The sequence below is a fragment of the Macaca fascicularis genome, chromosome 2, assembly GCF_037993035.2.
Source record: "Macaca fascicularis isolate 582-1 chromosome 2, T2T-MFA8v1.1".
NCBI classification, from domain to species: domain Eukaryota; kingdom Metazoa; phylum Chordata; class Mammalia; order Primates; family Cercopithecidae; genus Macaca; species Macaca fascicularis.
In genome coordinates this window covers 156,689,059-156,709,389 of record NC_088376.1, presented here as the reverse complement: position 1 = coordinate 156,709,389, position 20,331 = coordinate 156,689,059, and the positions used below count along the sequence as shown (strand labels likewise).

Genomic DNA, 20,331 nt, shown 5'->3' with positions numbered 1-20,331 from the left:
CTGCCCCAGCTTCTTTAGAGCAAGTTGAATATTCTTAATGACCATTTGTATTTAATTCCTGAGGCCTGGTCCTAGAAAGTGTTCTAGGCCCTTTAAGATTAAGTATTAGTGGCCAGTAGTGGTGGCTCATGCCTATAATCTCAGCACTTTGGGAGGCCGAGGTGAGCAGATCACCTGAGGTCAGGGGTTCAAGACCAGTCTGGCCAACATGGTGAAACCCTGCCTCTACCAAAAATACAAAAGTTAGCTGGGCATGGTGGCACACACTTGTACACCCAACTACTTGGGAGTCTGAGGCAGGAGAATCCTTGAACCCAGGAGGCGGAGGTTGCAGTGAGCCAAGATTGCGCCAGCCTGGGTGACAGAGAGCGACTCCATGTTAAAAAAAAAAAAAGATTAAGTGCTAGGCCTTGCTAGTTTACATACTTAATTTGCATACATTCACAAAGTGTGTTCAAACCATAATTCCATGGAAGGTAAAAGAAATTTAATGAATGCAAAATGCTACAGTTATATTCAACTCCAGTTTTCAGAGCAAATGTATGAAATACGTAAAGATTTTGTTTCAACCAGTACATTTAACCTCGTCCTTCAGTAAGAGAAGGCATACATGGCAGTCATGTCCCATATGTGTCCACTTTCCCTCTTCTCTCCACATGAGCTGCCGCCTTTGGTGATTCAGCTGACGTTGGTTGCTTGTGAGCATCCAGACCCCTCACTGTTCACCAACCTTTTCCCCTTTCCCATCACTGAGCCCAATCCTGTTCCAGTCACTTGCATGTTCCCAGAGTCATTATCCCCTCCAGGCTTGATCAACTTTACCATCATGCATTGCTCCCATGAGGCTGATTCTGGACCACGACGGAGGGGAAGATCAGGAAGAATGTAGTCAGACACACAAGAGAGTCCCCCAGTGTGCCAGTGCCAGAGAGACCGTGTGCCAGAGCGCTGTACCTGCAGCTGCCAGTTATTCCTTACCTCAGTGAATGTCCACTGTCTTCATGTTACTTGTCCAGCACTGGGCCTGGCCTTGCTGAGACAATGAGGGACAAAGCCGAGGACCCTGTCATCATAGAGACCTCAGCCCAGTAGGGAGAATGGACCAGAAAAGAAGAGACACAGGCAAAAGACTCAAAGAGCTGCAAGAGCTAAGGAGGAAACAAAAAGTGTGCAAAGGCTACTGGGGCTGCCACTGAGGTGGGATGGTCAGGCAGTGCCTCTCAGGAGGAGATGTTGACTGTGGCCTAAGCCAGCCCTGTGAAGCGTGTGCATATTCACTCTGTGCTAAGCACTGTGCCTGGTGTATTTGGAGCATCACCCCAGAAATTCCACATGCTTACCTTGTGAGGGGTCATTATCCCCATCTCAGAAGGGAGGAAACAGGTTCAGTGAGGTGAAGTAACCTAAGGTCACAGAGCTGGAACCTCAGGGTCTCTGACTCCTTAGCCCATGTGCTTGGCAGCCACAAGGAGGGTAGGATGCTTGAGGATGTGGCAGGTGGCGAGGCCAGACTCAGGGCCTAAATGCCAGGCAGGGCTGTGAACATGTTGTTCTGGAGGCCACACTGCAGTTCTCTGGTCAGGAGCAGAGCTTTGGAAAGGTTCTATCTGGTGACACTGATTTTTCTTTAAAAACAAAAAACAACAGGTTTAAGCCAGGTGCAGTAGTATGTACCTGTAGTCCCAGCTACATGGGAGGCTGAGGCAGGAGGATCACCTGAGTCTAGTAGTTCGAGTCCAACATAGCAAGACCCAATCTCTTGAAAAAAAAAAAAAAAAAACCAGCTTTTTTGAGATGCATTTTACATATTATAAAATTCACCCATTTCAATGCTTTTTAGTAAATTTACACAGAATTGGGCAACTGTCACCACAATCTAATTATAGAACATTTACAAGACCTAAAAAGATGCCTTGACCTGTTTGTAGTCACTCCCCATTCCCACTCCCAGTCCCAGGTAACCATTAATCCTGTTTCTCTATAAATTTACCTTTTCTGGATATTTCATAGATAGTCACTTCTTGGTCTTTCAATGACTTATCCATGGGTCATTGGTTCCAGGACCCCCATGGATACCAAAATCCTTGGGTGCTCAAGTCCCTTATAGAAAATGGTGTATTTGCATATAAACTACACACATTCTCCTGTATACTTTAAATTATCTCTAGATTACTTATAATACCCAGTGTAAACTTTATGTAAATAGTTGTTACGCTGTGTTTTTAAAGATTTGTATTATTTTTTATTGGTATATTATCTTTTATTCCTTTTTCTCAAATGTTTTCCATTGGATCCATGGATATGGAGGACTGACTGTAAATGATTCACGCAGCGTTTATTTCTGGCTTCTTCCACTGAGCAAGTGTTTTTGATGTTGGTTCATTGATGTAGTAGTATATATCGATAGTCCATCCTTTTTATTGCTGAATGGTATCCTGTTTTATGCATGTACTGCATTTGGCTTATTCAGTCACCAGTTGAGGGCATTTGAATTTTTTCTACTTCTTGGTTGTTGTGAGTAATGCTGCTATGAACATTTATGTATTATACAAGTTTTTTTTTCAGGCAAATGTTTTTAGTTCTCATGGATAGATACCTGAGAGTGGATTTGCTGGGTCATTCAGTTTATGAATTTTATGAATTGTCAGGTTTACTTTTTAAAGAAACTGCTGAACTGTTTGCTGAAGAAGCTGTACCATTTGATATTTCCACAAGCAATATATGGGATTCCAGTTTCTTCATATCTTCACCAACACTTGTTATTATGTTTGATTCGAGTAATTCTAGTGGCTGTGAAATTGTATCTCATCGTGGTTTGAATTTGCCTTTCCCTAATAACTAATGATATTGAGCAGCTCTTCATGTGCCTATCCATATATTTTCTTTGGTGAATTGTGTATTCAGATCTTTTGCCCATTTTTAATTGGATTATTTATCTTTTTATTATTGAGCTATAAGATATCTTTGTGCATAGTAGGTGTGTGTAGGTTATATGCAAATACTCTGCCATTTTATATATGGGACTTGAGCATTCTCAGATGTTGGTATCCACAGAGGTCCTGACACCAATCCTACATGGATACCAAAGGATGACTGTCCTCAATTCTGCCATTGTAGGGGAAAGCAGCCATAGACAGTATGTTTAAGTGAATGGTTTTGACTGTGTTCCAAATAAAATTTATTTACAAAATCAAGTGGTGGGTTGGATTTGGCTCAAGCACCAGAGTTTGCTGAATCCTGATCTAAATCGATGTTTGCATCATGAGATCTCTTATTTCTCCAGGCTCTGTTGAAAAGATTATTCTTTCCCCATTGAATTACCTAGGAACCTTTGTGAAAATCCAGTGAACATAAATGTAGGGGTTTATTTCTGGACTTTCAGTTCTGTTCCATTGATCTTTATGTCTGTCCTTATGCCAATACCATGCTGTCATGCTGATTATTGTGGCTTTCTTTCAAAATTGGGATGTGTAAGGCCTCTAACTTTGTTATTTTTCAAGATTGTTTTATCTGTTCTGTGTCCTTTGCATTTCTGAATACATTTTAGGATAAGTTTGTCAACTTCTGCAAAGAAGCTGACAGGGATTTTGATAGGATTTGTGTTGACACTATAGATTACTTTTGGGAGAATTGCTATTTTAGCAATATGGAGTCCGCTAATTAGTGGATATGAAGTATCTCTCTATTCATTAAATCTTTCTTAAGTTTTCTGAGGAGTGTTTTGTACTTTCAGTGTACAAGTCTCGTACTTCTTAAATGTATTCCCAAGCATTTTATTATTTTTGATGCTATTGTGAATGGAGTTGTTTTCTTACTTTTATTTTTCTTTTCATTTTCTTACTTTTATAGTTGGTTTCTGTATATTGACCTTGTATCTTGCAACCTTGTTAGACTTATTTATTAGTTCAATTAGGGTTTTGTTTTGGGTAGATTTCTTAGGCCTTTTTACAGGTAGGATCATGTTGTTTGCAAATAAAGACTGACTTCTTTTCCAGTCTGGATGCCCTTTTTCTTGCCCTCTTGCTTTGGCTAGAATCTCCAGTACAATGCTGAATAGAAGTTGTGAATGTGAATGTCCTTGCCCCTTGTTCCTGAACTTAGGGAGAATGCATTCAGTCTTCCATCATTATGTGTGTTAGGTGTAGGGTTTTTGTGGATGCCCCTTATCAGATTGATAACTTTATCTTTTAATAGTCACAGCCACTGCTTTCTCTGTGTGCCTATGTCCTGTTTTTCTCTTATGAGCTCTAAGAGGGCAAATCCTGGATTTTCATGATAGTGTCTGCTCATTAGTATATACATGTTGGGTTACATGCTTGGATTAATGAATTGGCAGTCCTTCTCTAGCCAAGCTGGCGATCCTGTGGCAGCTGTGCATGAGAATCTTATTCTTCCAGGCTTTAACACACACTGTTCTGGATGTGTGTGGCAGACTTTGTTTTCCGTCACGTGGTTGCCTAGTGAAATGCTTCTGAGCTTGCCTTCTTGACTGTTTCAGCTTGAACATGGAAGTTCCTTATGATATGTTTTACATGATTCCTTTTCCTTTTCTTTCTTTTGTTCCTGCTGGATGTTAACCTCTGTGCTTGGGTTCCTGTTCACCCTAGAATGTCTGCTTTTTGGTTGCAGCATTCATCTTAGTTGACTCGCTTAAAGGCAGTATGGTAAACAGAAAATCCCAGACCTGGACTTATGCCCTGACACTTCAGAAGGATGAGTCTTTCTCCTTATGTGCAAGATAGAGATTTGATGTAGCATCTCCATGCACCCATTTAGCATAGACACTGAGAAGGGGTTGCATTATAGGTCTTCTCTGGTCTTTTACAGCTGTAAAGCTCACCTGGTAACTGTTTGGATGAGTGCAGTTTGATGGAGCCCACATCAGGAATTGCCAGCTGGAAAGCCAGAAAACAGGCGGCCAACTTCTCTGCTACTTTTCAATGAAAAGTATCTGCTTCTGATTTCAAGTCCAGCAAACGGTTCTTGAGTTCACACTGTGTGCTGGTTTCTGGGCTAGCTGCTTTCACATGTGTTATTCTGTTTGATGCTCCTGAATCCATCACATCATCTGACAAGTGCTGACGCATTAGAAAACAAGGTAAAGCAAATTCTGCAGGGAAGCACAGTGCTTTAGGTCTCTCTACCTTTTCCGTCTCAGCTGCTGAGGAGCGGAGGCTCATCTTAAAGACAGGATGGTTGAAGGCCCAGACACCTGCGTGTAGATTTCCCTCTGGTGCGCTCCATTTTTCTGCCTTGGAGGTTCTGAAACTCACTGTGTGTGAGAATGACAGCAGGGGACTGTCTACACAACCACACTGTACTTTAGGTGCAGAAGGAATCACTCTCAAGGGTTTGGTTGAACGTCCTTTAAATTTTATTGTAATAGTAGAACAGTGTAACCAGTAATACAATCTAAATAGTACAATAGTTAAAAAGTTATTTCCACCTTCTGACTTCAGCATATGACCCTCATATATGATGAAATTCCATTACATTCCTCCTTTCTTGTATCACAGTACAATGTTGAAGGTCTCTGTATGTAAAAGATATATCTATAAAATAATATAAATGTAAGGTGGTTGTTAATTGTAACCCTTACTAAGCTCGTCTCCGGCCAGTTCCCACATTTGGAAAGTAAAGGTGCTGCACTGGAAGGCAGCCTTGATCCTCCCAGGTTTCAAGTGCTGCCTTTTCCCTTTATTGGAAGGGGTCATTTCTGCTCTCCACAGTGGCACTGGTGTCCAGCATCAACCACCGTCTCTGCCCTTCCTGTGTCCGGTAGGAGCTTCTGACCTTTTCTGAGCTCGCTATCCCTTCTGCGCCCTGTTTCTGGCCATTCTCTTTCATCCTCATTGATGTACCCATGACTTCTGGATTCTAAATATCCAACCCAGAGCTTTCCACATGCCCCTGCCAGCACCCCATGCATGTCCCATGGGTACATTTAATTGACTGTGTCCAAATGGGGCTTACCCACGTTTCTTCTCTGCCCCCTTAGAGATGACCCTTGTCTCTTCTGTTGTGAGTAGCTCTACTATCCAGTCCTTCATCCGCATTCCTCTCTTTCTCTACATTCATGACAAGTCTTGAGCTTCACCTTCCAACAGTTTCTCAGTTTTGCCCTCTCCTGTTTGTTCTTTCTATTCTCAGTTCAGGCCTACACCGTCTTCTCTTTGACCAGTGAAAAATTGTTCTTTATTAGCTTGCTTCCTACAAATCTATACTTTCTGGTGCCACCAGGCTAATTTTTTTAAAAAGGTAAATTTTACTTTTGAACAGGTTTCCTGCAGATGGTCATTAAATGCAGACAGTTGAAAAGGAGGCGCCCAGGGAAAAGCCCATCTCCCTTCTGCTGTGTTTTGTTGGTCCTGCTCCCAGAGGCAGCCCGTGACCAGCTTCTCGTGTCCCAGGGACTGTTCAGAGTTGAGACTGATTGTGTCGCGTCCTTTCATGTCTCTCCCTTGCCTCTCAGTTAAAGGCATGTTTCCTCCATGTGTGGGGGCCACTTTCTGCCTTCACTGTGCCTCCCTGCAGGGACACTTGCTCCTGCGGGACCTTAAGCTGCTTCATGCATGTGTGCCTGTGATTCTCCTCCCCTCCTGGCTGGCCAAGTGCAAGTGTTGCCTTCAGAAGGAGCTTTCGGTGGTGTCCTCTGCAGACTCTGTGCTCTCCTCCCAGGGCTTACTGCCCTGGGCTGAAATGATCTATTCCACACTTACTTCCTTACTGCCCCGTGAACAGGGGCCACATCTTCTTCATCTCTCTGTCCTCAGCACCTAAGCCAGAGCTTGGCACAAGTCAATAAAATTCTTGTTGGATAAACTTTTAAGCCACTGGCTCAGTTTTTCTTGCCTCAAGCTATGAGTCCAGAAACTTAATGATATTAATTGATTTTAAGTAATTGCTACCGTTTAAAAGTTGGTAGGCTTTACATAAAATTGATTTTTAACTTTCTTTGAGGAACAAATGGAAAGTCTGCCATTCTCATATGGCAGCACTTTGCTGGAGTCGCGAGGTGGCTACGCTCTTCATGTGGCCGTGCAGTCTCATCACAGTTACACCATGGTATCCTTGCACGGTGCTTTATACATTTTATTTTTTAAAATCAGGCCTGTTTTATTTGTTTCCACCACCTGCCCAACTCCTGTGGGCATTTGTGTGTGCCATGCTTGGTGTAGGAGGTCTCCGAGGGCTCTTCTTGTTCTGCCTTTCTGGGATTGACATCTGTGGTGAGCAGCCGGTGCATCTAATTTCAGCTCATAGAAAACTGAAGAGCTAGGGAACAAAATCTCCAAGGCAACAGCCTTAGGCAAGGGGGTGATCTTTTTCGGATCATGGGGTTGGGCAACACCTCTACATAGATTGGGGTGTTGGGAATTGGGGTGTTGGCACCAGGAGCTGACAGGCTGAGTGTCTGGGAAGCCTGTCCTTTTGAAACTGGCCGTGTTGGTACTGTCGTGGTGCTAGGCCTGCCCTAGCCCACACTGCCTGCTTGCTGTAGGTCTGAGCTGATTTTATCTCTTCCTGGTTTTCCAGTGCCTGGCACCCAGCAGGCCCTCGGAAAACACTGCTTTGAGTAGATGGAGTATGGCCGCGTAGGCCTGTCTTGGCTGCTGACCCACTGTATAACTTTGGGAAGTCACTCTCTGTACATCACTGTCTTCATCTTTGGAGTGAGGACGATGACACCGCTCCTGCCTGTGATGCCTCGCTTTGTAAACTGTGTGAACTTTCAATGCAAAGAATAATGCTTGAACTGCTTCCCCATTGTGCCTTCCCAAATGTGCCTAGGTAGTTAACATTTTTAAGGCTAAAAACATGCTCATTTTCACCTTGACATTCAATTAGTTTTTAAAGTAGGTTGTCTGTTTTGTGAGTATACGGATGCTCCACCCGTCCATCTTCCTGGGGCTCCATAAAGCAGTGGGTGGGGGAAGTGGGAACTGCAAAATCATTCTATTGTTTCCCAGTCTTCCCTTCTATGAAAAGGGTTACTTGTCACCTCAGAGCAGCTCCATGTTATTGCCTTTACTTGTGCAGGGGTCCCTGTTAAGTGTCCAGGGTTTGGATTTGAGTCTTGGCCCTAGCACTTCCCACGTTTCACCTCCCCGACTCTAGTTTCTTCATCTGTAAAATGGCGGCTGCTGCACAGGGACTACCCTTACCCGGAGCCTGGCATATGGAGCGTGCTCTAGGATCAGCAAGTCAGGGTCGTTTTTGTCATTAGCCTTAAATAGGCACCCTTATCACTCTTGGGTTGCGGTCTTCTCTTCTAGCCGTGAGCTTTGCTGCCCGCCTCTGGAGTGTGGGGAAATTACATTCTTACTCTGGCCTGCCCTAGGCTCTCGTATGCCAGGGATTCCCTAACATCTTTCTAGAGAGGTAGCCTCTTGCATCTTCCTGTGCAGCCTGTTTGCCTGTGGAACAGAGCTGCATGGATGGACTTGGAACATGACACACTTACAGAGCTCAATAATGTGGCTCAATAACGATGCCTGCCTCTTTCCCGCGAGCCAGACTCAGGACCTTGCTATCAGTTTTCCCCATCCCTGTTACTTTAGGAGTTTTTCTTCTTGTGGAATGCATCTTATTTTTAAATGCCAGCTGGTCACAATTTCTCATGAATCCTTTCAGAATTTTCCCAAGGCCGTGGATACAAGTGGACTCTTTCTGCAAGTACAAATGAGATCACGCTATTCCGTCCATTCCCTTTTCCTCTTACCTGCGCATTCAGTCAGATGGTCTAAATAGTTTTACTTCCTTGGTGTCTTTTGTATCCATTCCGTCCCTGTCACTGCTTCAGTTGTCACACTTCTCAGTGCTCCTCCTCCTGATTTGCACTGTTGTGGTGGTGCCCCTGCTACCAGCCCCTTTGTCATCTCAGTCCCGCCTCCTGCTCTGCCAGACTTTCCTGTGCAAACAGAAGACTGACCACGTCCCTGCTTGTAGCCTTCACTGATTCCCAGTTCCAGCTTCCTTGACTTGCCATCCAAGGCCCTCGACAGGTGGCACTCCAGCAGCTCCAGCAGCTCGTCACACTTGATGTTTTCATGTCCCTGCCAGACTGAGCCGTGGTGCTCCTTGGAGCTCTCTCCCTTCTGTGCCTTTGCTCATGCCGCGCCTCTCTCTGGAACGCCACCTTCTACTCACACCTCTTCTCTGCCATCGTCCCTTCAGGCCCGATTCAGGCCATCTCCCTTCTCTCCTTTCTAGCTGGAACTCAGAGTTCCATTGTTGAACCTCCTGGGCCCTTAGCAGGGCTGCTCGTATCTACTGCTCAGTGGCTTGTCTTGTCTCCCTGTGTGTCTGTCTGTTCCACCCTGCTTGACCGTGAGTTCTTCGAGTAGAAGGGTCAGGGATGTCATATCTTTATGTACTCCATCGTGCTAGTGCCATGTTATGGACCCGGGCCTCTAATACATATTTAATTCATGTGGTTCACAAACATTTGAGTGTCTCCAGTGTGCTAAGCCCTGAAGATACAGCAGGAGCATCATGGAATCCCTGCGCCCGTGGAGCCGCTGTGCTGTTGGAATGAAGATAAAGAAGTGCTTGGGTTCTGTTGTGCCAGGTGGTCATAAGTGCTGCGAAGAAAGCAAAGCAGAGTAAGGGGAGGTGCTGGCAGGGGTGAGGTCGATAGGGGGGTTGGTTCCAGACAGGGGAGTCGGGGAAATGCGTGCAGTCCCCTTTGAGGCTGAGCCTGCTGGGAGTCAGTTGGTTCCCTGGCCTTTCTGCAGCAATCTTGACTCCTCTGCTTTTTATCGCTTTAGCTTCTGTGGTGGTTGTCCCTTCTAGGGGCCGTTCTAGGCAGTGAGTGCTGCTTGGCAGGTGCATCTCCCCTTGTTCTTGCTGTTGGGGGGACAGCCAGCTGCCCTCAGAGCAGAGCAGCACAGCAGTTAAGCATACAGGCCCAGGGTCAGGTGGCTTTCCCTGCAATCGGGCTTTGGTCCTGCAGCTTCATGGGCTGGGCAAGTTCTTTAACCTCTCTCTACCTTGGTTTCCTCAAGTAGAAGGTGGGTGTGGCATTGTGAGGATTAGTGAGATGGTCTGTGCACAGTGAGTGCTGGATGAATGTTAATCAGTAGGTAGGTAGCGTTAGTAAGGTGGCACAACTCAGTTACAATCGCGACTCTCATCCTCATGACCTTATATCGTGACCTTATATTGGGTCAGCTGCACACTGCTCACTCCTGTCCTTGTTCATTCAGTTGTTGATAACACTTACTTGAGGTTTTTAAGATGGCACCCTTCTCCTTACAACCTTTTAGTCGCGAGGTGGCCATGTGACTTACTCATAGACCTGTATGGTTTAATAAAAAACCCATATCGTGGCAGGCACCTATAGTCCTGGCTACTCAGGAGGCAGAGGCAGGAGGATGCGTTGGGCCCAGGAGTTCAAGACCACCTGGGCAACATAGGGAGGCCTTATCTCTAAAAAAAAAAAAAAAAAGAAAGAAAGAAAGAAAGAAAGCTGTAGTCCTTTGGGAACTTGCCTGTAAGTTCACAGTTGCTTTTGGGTGAAGGCAACATTTTGGTTAGGGTCAAATTTTGGTTTCTTCCTTGGAAGGAAGTGGAATCTGGGTTCCAAATGCATTTGTTAAGGTGGAAGTGCTGAGGGGTGTGTGTGTGTGTGTGTGTGTGTGTGTGTGTGTGTGTGACTGGCGGGGGCTTAGATTGAGGCTTGGGCCTCTCCCTGGCCTGGCCTTGCATCTGACTCAGACTGTCTGTGGGCCTTCCCCACTCTGCACGCCTTCCCACCCTCCATCATGGAGCTTGTAGGGCAAGGACTGTGGGCTGGAGAGGGGAGGGGAGAGAGTCTCTTCCTGGACTCTACTTTGTCATCAGAGACTTGTGGAGGTGCCATCCAAGTGTGCCAGGGTAGTGGCAGGGAAGAGGCTCCTCTCCTTGGTGTCCCCTTGTTACTCCAGGGTGAGGGTTGGTTCAGGTTTGAGCCACAGGATGTCAGAGCTGGAGGGCGCTTTAAAAAGAATCTGTGCAATTTAATTTTGTGTACAATATGGACAAGCTGAGAAGAGACTTACTCAAGGTTGCAAAGTTACACGGAGAGCACTTAGAACAGGGCTGATGGTCTGTGGCAAATGCTAACTGTTGTTATTATTGCTAAACTCATATATTTTTATGTACCCAATATGTGCCTGGTATGGATTATAATTAATATTTGTGTAGCACTCTGCAGTTTTCACTTAATAGCTAATATCGTTTGCATTGTACCAACTGCTTTCTGTAGATTGCTTCATTTAATCCTGGAAATCATCGTAAAGTCTGTACCATTAATTCTTTCCATCTAACAGATGAGGAAACTGACTTCGAGCTAAGAAGTTCCCTGGCCAAGGTCACACAGCTGGTATGCAGCTTAGCTGGGATTCAAACCTGGGCTGGTCCGACTGCAAAGCACTGAGTTCCTGAGCTGTGCCACAGCCAGGCCAGCCTTGAGGGAGGCTCCATTTTCTAGGTGGGGACAGTGAAGCTCACAGAAGCTAACAAATTGGTGCAGCAACATGCAGCTGGAGGGTGGGCAGAGCTCCTCCTCCCCTGCACTGCTCTATATTAGCCCTCTGTCCACTGACCACACAGGACCTCCCGGCCAGCTCTGATGGCACTGTGACCAGCGGGCTGTGGCACCAAGCACCCAGTCCCGTCTGGCTCCGGAGGCCTCCCCTCTGGTTCTGTTGGTGCGGGGCGCACTGCCCAGATGGTGTTTATTCTCACATGACTGCTGTGTGTGTATGTATATTTGTTGATTAAAAATATTACTTGCTGTATTTTGTGGCAACATAAAAAAAATTACAAATCTCTCAATGTCAACAAGAATCTTGCCAATGTTTTCATTAACCTCTTACAAACCGAGCCATGTGGTTCCATTCCCGCCCCCTGGGGTTGCACCTGGCAAATCTGAGCCCCCCCGCTCACCTGCGCAGAACCCCCGCCATATCCGCCTCATGCCCTTGGATCAGATGTGAATGCCTTACCCTGGTCGACTAGGGTCTGGCCTTTGCCTACCTGGCCTGATTGTCTGGTCCCTTCTTTTCATTCACTGTCCTCTGGCCTGCTGGCCTTCTGTGGGGCCCTTGGACATGCCAGACTCAGTCCTTCTTAGAGACTGCACTTCTCCCCTCTGCTGGAACTAGGTTTCAGGATGTACGTGTGGTTGAGCACCTCATCCCTGGGTGGGCGTCTTAACAGGAATGTCATGGCTAAGTAGCCTTCCCCGGTGTGTGCGGCTTCCCTGCGCCCCTGCCCTGCATGCTGCCATCACTTTATGATAGTCGTTTCTTCTTTCATAGATATCACCAATCACTAGTGCACCTTGTTGGTTCTTCAGCATATGTTTAAGCATTTCTGAAGTGGGGATGTTGTGTATGATAGGAGGAATGTTAGTTCCACTAGAGTTTTTGTCTTTCATCAGGCTGTGTAAAATAATGGTAAGGTTTACAGTTGCTGGTGTCCTGGCTTAGGTGAGGGAGGACATGGGAAACAGTGTATTTACTGTGTATCGTCTCTCACCTGCCATCTGAATGTGAGCTCCAGAAACTCAGGGGCTGTGTCACTCCCTTTCAGTGCTCTTGCTCACTGCTTCTAGTGCATTGCCATCACAGTAAGTGCCTCATAAAGAGGGAGAGTGGGCCATGGCTGTGGTGCCCTTGTCTGTTTGCCTGTGGACAGGGTGCTTCCTCTGCTCCTTGCCTGGGCTGCACTATCAGAGTCTTATTATTATTATTATTGTTTTTTGAGACAGAGTTTCACTGTTATTGCCCAGACTGGAGTGCAATGGCGTGATCTCAGCTTACTGCAACCTCCACCTTCCAGGGTCAAATGAATCTCCTGCCTCAGCCTCCTGAGTAGCTGGGATTACAGGCGCCCACCACCACGCCCAGCTAATTTTTGTATTTTTAGTAGAGATGTGGGTTTCACCATGTGGAACAGGCTGGTCTTGAACTCCTGACCTCATGTGATCCACCTGCCTCGGCCTCCCAAAGTGCTGGGATTAGAGGCGTGAGCCACTACGCCCAGCCAAGAGTCTTTTGCATGGCAGGGCCTGGTCTTCCCGGTCACGCAGCCCTTTTCCATGGTGTGGATTAGGACATCGTCAGCTGTGACTGCCATTGTCATGTAGATCACACGTGTCATGGTTGCCTCGTCCTCACCTGCATAGATCCCAGGATCCCTGAGGTTCATTCCTCAGTGCTGACCTCCCTCAGGACACCCAGCAGGGGTTTTCAGTCCCTCAGGCACCTGGTGCATTCCACAGGGTCCACTCTGAGATGGGGGGTGCTGTCTAGTCGTGTGCTGGTAAATTTCTAACTGGCTCTGCCCTTCATCTCCCTCAAAGGGCCTGGTTTGTAGCATTGGCCAGTTTCTATGGTGGATATACCACCGTGGCCAATTTCAGACTACTGTCATGAAGTCAACCAGCACATGTTTCCTGAAAATTTAAAAATGAGCTCTTAGCCAGTTTCAGCCACCATTCGGATGCCCAGATCTTTTCATTCAGCCTGTGTTCCTTGAAGTGCTGGCTTCAGGAAGTTCCCTGAAGTGTTCCCTCTTGAGTGCTGGCTCTGTGTCCCCACCTACAGAGAAGGATGTTCCATGTTGCTACTGCTGTCACCTTGCACCCAGCCTGGTGTCCTGTTTCTACCCTCAGCATGTGGCTGAGTGCTTACTGGGAACTTGGGGCTTTAGATGTTTCTCCTCATTCTCCCATACACTGACTCATTCAGGGTCTTAGTTGCTACAGCTGCAAAAAAGGAACAAATGAGCAAACTTGGGAAGGGAAGGTTTCTCCCTTTTACAAAGGGGGAATTTTTTTTCTTTTCTTATTCTTTTTTTTTTTTTTTTGGGACAGAGCCTCACACTGTCACCCGGGCTGGAGTTCAGTGGTTCGAGCTCAGCTCACTGCAAGCTCCGCCTCCCGGGTTCATACCATTCTCCTGCCTCAGCCTCCCGTGTAGCTGGGACTACAGGCGCCCGCCACCATGCCCGGCTAATTTTTTGTATTTTTAGTAGAGACGGGTTTCACCGTGTTAGCCAGGAAAGGTCTCAATCTCCCGACCTCGTGATCCGCCCGCCTTGGCCTCTCAAAGTGCTAGGATTACAGGCGTGAGCCACTGTGCCTGGCCCTACAATGTGGGATTTTTGTATTTACCTACAATCAAACGGATCTGCTGCCTTCTTAGAATAATTTTCTTAATTTCCCGCCCTTTTTTGTTATTCTCACGCAAGTTATTCCATGAACTTGAGCTCGAAGCTCCTTTTCTTCAACTCTGTGCTCTCGTTCATTCCCGGCAGTCAGGGCAGCCACCAGACGAGCTTTTCATCCCACCTCCCATGCAGGCCATAATGTTTCCTTGCTCACAAACTTTCAGCATCTCCTCGGGATGGTTGGACCTCTCCCTCTGCCTGACTTCCAAACTTCTTTCTGTGCCGGCTTCATCCAAGTCCTTCCACCCTACGCCTTCCAAAGTGAACCTATGGTGCCAGGCGCACAGTCTCTTTCTGTCTGTGCCTCTTCCCCAGTGCCCTGCCCTAGGCTGTGAGACTTTTGTCTTCTGCAGACACCGCCACTTCTCCTGTGTCTAAGTCAGCTCCTGCCCTAGGGAACCCATCCCTCTCTTGGCTGCTTCTGGCCACTGGAATGTTCTGGCCCTTGTGCTGTTCTCAGTGACTTCCTGTCTGGGCTGCTTCTCTTTGATTTTGATGTTCTCTCACTTTTTATTTGTAACAGCTCTATTGAGATGTGATTCACGTGCTGTACAATTCACCCATTTAAAGCATGTGATTTCATAGTTTTTAGTGTATTCACAGGTATGTGTGATCATTGCCACAATCATTTTTAGAACATTTTCATCACGCCCACCTCCCACCCTCCCCACCAAATCCTACTTACTCTGTAGCTATCAACCCCCACCCCTGTCCCTGCATTTCCCCAAGCCCAAGGCAGTCACGAATCTACTTTTGTGTCTAAAGATTTGCCTGTTGTGGACGTATCCTATAATACGCCACACAGTGTGGCCTTTTGGGTCTGACTGCTTTCAAGGTTCCTACATGTTGTAATGTGTCAGTAGTTCATTCCCTTTTATGGCTGAATAATACTCTATTGTATAGATATACTTCATTTTACTTATCCATTCATTGGTTGATGAACATTCGGGTCCTTTCTGTTTTTTGGCTGTTACAGATAGTGCTGATGTGAATACATGTTTTCATTTGTCTTCGGTATATAGTGAGGAGTGGAATTGTAATATCAAGTGGTAACTCTCCACATCCTTGCAAATACTTATTATAATTTGACTTTAAAAATTTATTTATTTATTTAGAGACAGAGCCTCACCTGTTGTCCAGGCTGGAGTGCAGTGGTGCAGTCATAGCTTGCTGTAACCATGACTTCCTAGGCTCAAGCGATCCTTTTGCCTCAGCCTCCCAAGAAGCTATGACTGCAGGCACATGGCACCACACCTGGCTAATTTAAAAAAAAATTTTTTTTAGAGAAAGGGCCTCACTGTGTTGCCCAGGCTGGTCTCAAACTCCTGGTCTCAAGTGATCCTCTTGCCTCGGCCCTCCACAGTGCTAGGATTACAGACGTGAGCCACTATGGCTGACCCTTACAAGTTGATCTTTTAATTATAGCCATCATCGTGGGTGTGATGTGGTGCCTTATTGCGGTTTAAACCCATGTTTCTCTAGAGACTAATGATGTTGAGCATCTTTTCATGTGCTTATTGACCATTTGTATATCTTCTTTGGAAAAATTTCTATGTAGATCCTTTGCCTATTTTTAAATAGGATTATTTTTCATTTTATTATTCAATTCTGGGAGGTGTTTATTAGATAAAAGTTCCTTATCAGGTATGTGATTTGTAAATATTTTCTCCCATTCTGTGGGTTGTCTTTTCAGTTGCCCTATGGTGTCATTTGGTACTCAAAACTTTAAAATTTTGAAAAAGTCCAGTTATTTATTTATTTATTTCATTGCTCATGCTTTTGGTGTCACCTCTAAGAATGTATTGCCAAAGCAAAGGTCATAATGATTTAGCCCTCTGGTTTCTTTTCTTTTTTTTTTTTTTTCTGTCGCCCAGGCTGGAGTGCAGTGGCCGGATCTCAGCTCACTGCAAGCTCCGCTTCCCATAGCCCTCTGTTTTCTAATAAGAGTTTTATAGTTTTAGCTCTTAACGTTTAGGTCTCAGATCTGTTTTGTATTAATTTTTGTATATGGTGTAAGGTAGGTGTGCAACTATATTATTTTGCAAGGGATATCCCATTATCCCAGCATCATTGGTTGAAGAGACTGCTCTTTCCCCACTGAACTGTCTTGGCACCCTTGTTGAAATCAATTGACCAAGAGGTAAAGGTTTCTTTATGGACTCCTTATTCCCTTCCATTGATACGTTTGGTCTTCTCTTGTCATATGTCATTAACTAGCTATTTGATTTGTATATATCTTAAATACTACAGGGACTTTGTTATTATTATTATTATTACAATCTTTGGTTACTAAGGAAATGTTCATGGTAAAAAATTAAGACACAAAAGTACCAAAAGTGAAAATCCTGCCGCAGTTGCTCCTGTCCCCACTTGCAGGACCTCATCCTCTGAGTACTTTGCTAAGCAGTTTTGTAGATTTCTCCCAGAGCAGATCTGTATATGTGTCTTACGTGCATGCATGTGAAATCCAAATGCAATTCACACTTGTGGAAATGCGTATGTGGATACGCATATATTCAAATTCAGCAACATTTATATTTGTATGTCTGCATTATTTTTTACAAAATTGAGATGTACAAAAAATTCTACGACTTTTTAAACAATCAGCAGTGTATCTCATGTGTCTTCCATGACAGTGTATATGTATTCTACCTTGTTCTTTCTTAATGGGTCCATAAAATTCCATAGGGTGTATACGCCAGGATTTCCTCAATCAGTTCTCTATCGTTGGATGTTTATGTGGTTTCCTTTTCTTTTTTCCCTATTTCCTCCAGTGTCACAGTGAGTGTCCTTCCACATGCCTCTGTGTACATGGGGGAGTACTTTTCTCAATGAGATATTCTGGAAGTGGAGTTGCTGATCATGTCTTTTGTCTTACAGTAATTTTTAATGTCTTTCCCTCAGCTGTGCTTTATGATGCCTTGCCATATTAGGCACTTAATAAATATTTACTAAAGTGAATGCTTAAGGATTTTTATCCTGGATTGATCCCCAGCTTGCTGTTTCATTTTAGTAAACTGTTTTATGACACCCTTAGGCCTATTTCACATCCTCTAAAATGAATGAGAGTTTTGGTTATCCAGTCTTCATTAGGGGAACTGAGGTGAAATTAGTCAAGCAGTATTTTGATTATCTACTGTATGTGTGGCCCTGGAGGTGTACAGAGATAAGTGAGATGCAGGCTTAGCCCTCAAGGTATTTAAAAACCATCAGGATAGGCAGGCGGGAGAGGCAGGCGGGAGGTGTAAGGACTTCTCTGAGAAGCACATGTGTGTTGTCGGGGGGCTCAGAGGAAGGGAAGAAGTGGTACTGGCACACCTCAGAGGTGGTGCAGGCATGGCTCCAGATACCACAGTACAGCGGATGTCAAAATAAAGCAAATCATGAACTTTTTGGTTTCCTAGTTGTATGTAAGAGTTGCGTTTACACTATACTGTATTCTCAAGTGTAGACTAACATTATGCCTAAAAAGTGTATATACCTTAATTAGAAATACTTTATTGGCAAAATATGCTAATGATCATCTGAGCCTTTAGCGAGTCATAATCTTTTTGCTAGTGGGGGGTCTTGCCTACGTGTTGATGGCTGCTGACTGATCTGTATGGTGGTTGCCGAAGGTGGGGTTGACTGTGAAGGTTTTACACAATAAGACAACAATGAGTTTGCCATGTCGATCAGCTCTTCCTCTCACAAAAGATTCCTCTGTAGCATACGATGCTATTTGATAGCATTTAACCCACAGTGGAACTCCTTTCACAACTGGAGTCAGTTCTCTAAAACCCTGCTGCTCGACTCTGTCAACTAAGTTTGTGATCCTATTCTAAATACTTTGTTGTCATTTCAACAGTGTTCACAGCATCTTCACCAGGAGCAGATTCCATCTCAAGAAACCACTTTCTTTCCTCATCCATAAGAAGCAACTCCTCATCTGTTCAAATTTGATCATGGGATTGCGGCAATTCAGTCACATCCTCAGGCTCCACTTCTAATTCTACTTTTCTTGCTGTTTCCACAACATCTGCAGTGACTTCTCCATTGAAGTCTTGAACCCCTCAGAGTCATCCGTGAGGGTTGGAATCTACTTCTTTTAAACTCCTATTAATATTGATTTGTTGACCTCTTCCCATGAATCATGAATGTTCTTAATGGCATCAGAATGGTGAGTACTTTCCTCAGAGTTCTCAATTTACTTTTCCCAGGTCCATCAGAGGAGTCACTATCTATGGCAGCTCTAAGCTTATGAAATGAATTTCTTAAATAATAAGACTTGAAAGTCATAATTACTCCTTGATTCATGGGTTGCAGAATGGATGCTGTGTTAGGAGGCATGAAAACAACATTCATCTTGTACATCTCCATCAGAGCTTTTGGGTGACGAGGTGCATTGTCAATGAACAGTAATATTTTGAATGGATTCTTTTTTCCTGAGCAGTAGGTCTCAACAGTGGGCTTAAAGTATTCAGTAAAGCATGTTGTAAACAGATGTTCTGTCATCTAGACTCTGTTGTTCCATTTCTAGAGCACTGGCAGAGTAGGTTGAGTGTCATTCTTAAAGGCCCTAGAGTTTTCAGAATGCTAAATGAACGTTGGCTTCCATTTAAAGTCACCAGCTGCATTAGCCCCTAAAAAGAGAGTCAGCCTGTCCTTTGAAGGTTTGAAGCCAGGCATTGATTTCTCCTCTCTAGCTATGAAAGTCTTAGATGGCATCTTTTCCCAGTAAAAGACTGTTCTGTTTAGTATCACCACCTTCATCAATGATCTTACCTAGATCTTCTGCATAACTTGCTGCAGCTTCTCCATTAGCACTTGCTGCTTCACCTTGCACTTTTATGTTACGGAGACGCCGTCTTTACTTAAGTCTTGTGAACTAACCTCAGCTCACTTCAGTCTTTTCTTCTACACCTCCTCACCTCTGTCTTGACTGAATTGAAAAGAGATAGAGCCTTAGACTCAATTAGGCTTTTGCTTAAGGGAGTACTGTGGCTGGTTTGATCTTCTATCTAGACCACTAAAACTTTCTCCATGTCAGCAGTGAGTCCGTTTCACTTTCTTACCATTCATATGTTCACAGGAGTAGCATGTGTAACTTCTTTCAACAACTTTTCCTTTGCATTCACAACTTGGCTAACTGTTAGGTGCAATAGGCCTAGCTCTCAGCCTGTCTTAGCTTTCGACATATCTTCCTCACTAAGCTTAATCATTTGTAGCTTTTGATTTAAAGTGAGAGATATGTGACTCTTCCTTTCATTTGAACACTTAGAGGCCATTGCAGGATTATTAATTGGCCTAATTTTGTTGTGTCTCAGGGGATAGGGAGGCCCAAGGAGAGGGAGAGAGATGAGGGTGGGGGAATGGCTGGTCGCTGGAGCAGTCAGAACACAACAGCATTTATTGGTTAAGTTCGCCATCTTACATGGACAATGTTCTCAGTGTCCCAAAACAATTACAGGAATAACATGAAACATCACTGATCACAGATCACCATAACAAATACAATAACAATGAAAAGCTTCAAGTATCGTGAGAATTATCAAAACATGACACAGAGACACAAAGTACATGCTGTTGGAAAGACAGCACCAGTAGACTTGCCTGATGCAGGCTTGCCACAAACCTTCAACTTGTAAAAAAAAAAAAATGTGTTATCTGCAAAGTGGAATAAAGAGAAATGCGATGGACAGAGGTACTTGTGCTTCATTTGGATGCTGTTGAGGGGCAGCCTTCCCTGGAGAAGGGGACATTGAGATACCTCCAAAGAAAGGGTATGATTTGGACAGGTGGAGATGTCCCAGAGAGGGAGGTGGCGGGAGGTGGTTCAGAGGGAAGAGCATGCCTGAATTCAGAGGAGGTGAGAAAAGTGATACATCAGGTTCCCCTGAGGACTGGGTGTGTGGAGGGGAGTGGTGGGGGTGAAGCTGCAAAGCCAGCAGGGGGCATACATTGGTAGGCTTAGGAGTCCGGATGGGCTCGGCGTGGACCTGGTAGGCACTGGGCCACCACGAGAGGAGTTTTAGTAGAATTGCTTTGTTGGAGTTGGTCTTGAGGAAGCAGCGCATTCAGTTAATTCTAGGACCTGAATAAAGAGGAGGCTTTGCTTCCAGACACTTCTGT

At 44.9% G+C, this 20,331-nt stretch overlaps 1 protein-coding gene across 17 annotated transcripts in view; it reads left to right on the top strand.

The window, feature by feature from the left end:
* CHCHD6 (coiled-coil-helix-coiled-coil-helix domain containing 6) overlaps positions 1–20,331 on the top strand; it is a 238,431-nt gene that overhangs the window by 2,652 nt on the left and 215,448 nt on the right. For 5 of the 17 annotated variants that reach the window (XM_074033225.1, XM_074033222.1, XM_074033220.1 and 2 more), the window contains exon 2: positions 18,068–18,379. The exons of 9 other annotated variants lie outside the window; for them this stretch is intronic. In XM_074033225.1, the coding sequence (XP_073889326.1) occupies positions 18,353–18,379 (27 nt within the window). In that variant the 5' untranslated portion in view covers positions 18,068–18,352. Of the gene's footprint in view, positions 1–4,827; positions 5,099–18,067; positions 18,380–20,331 lie in introns of all 17 variants that reach the window. 3 more of the 17 variants (XM_074033223.1, XM_074033219.1, XM_015446307.3) reach the window with 1 other exon arrangement.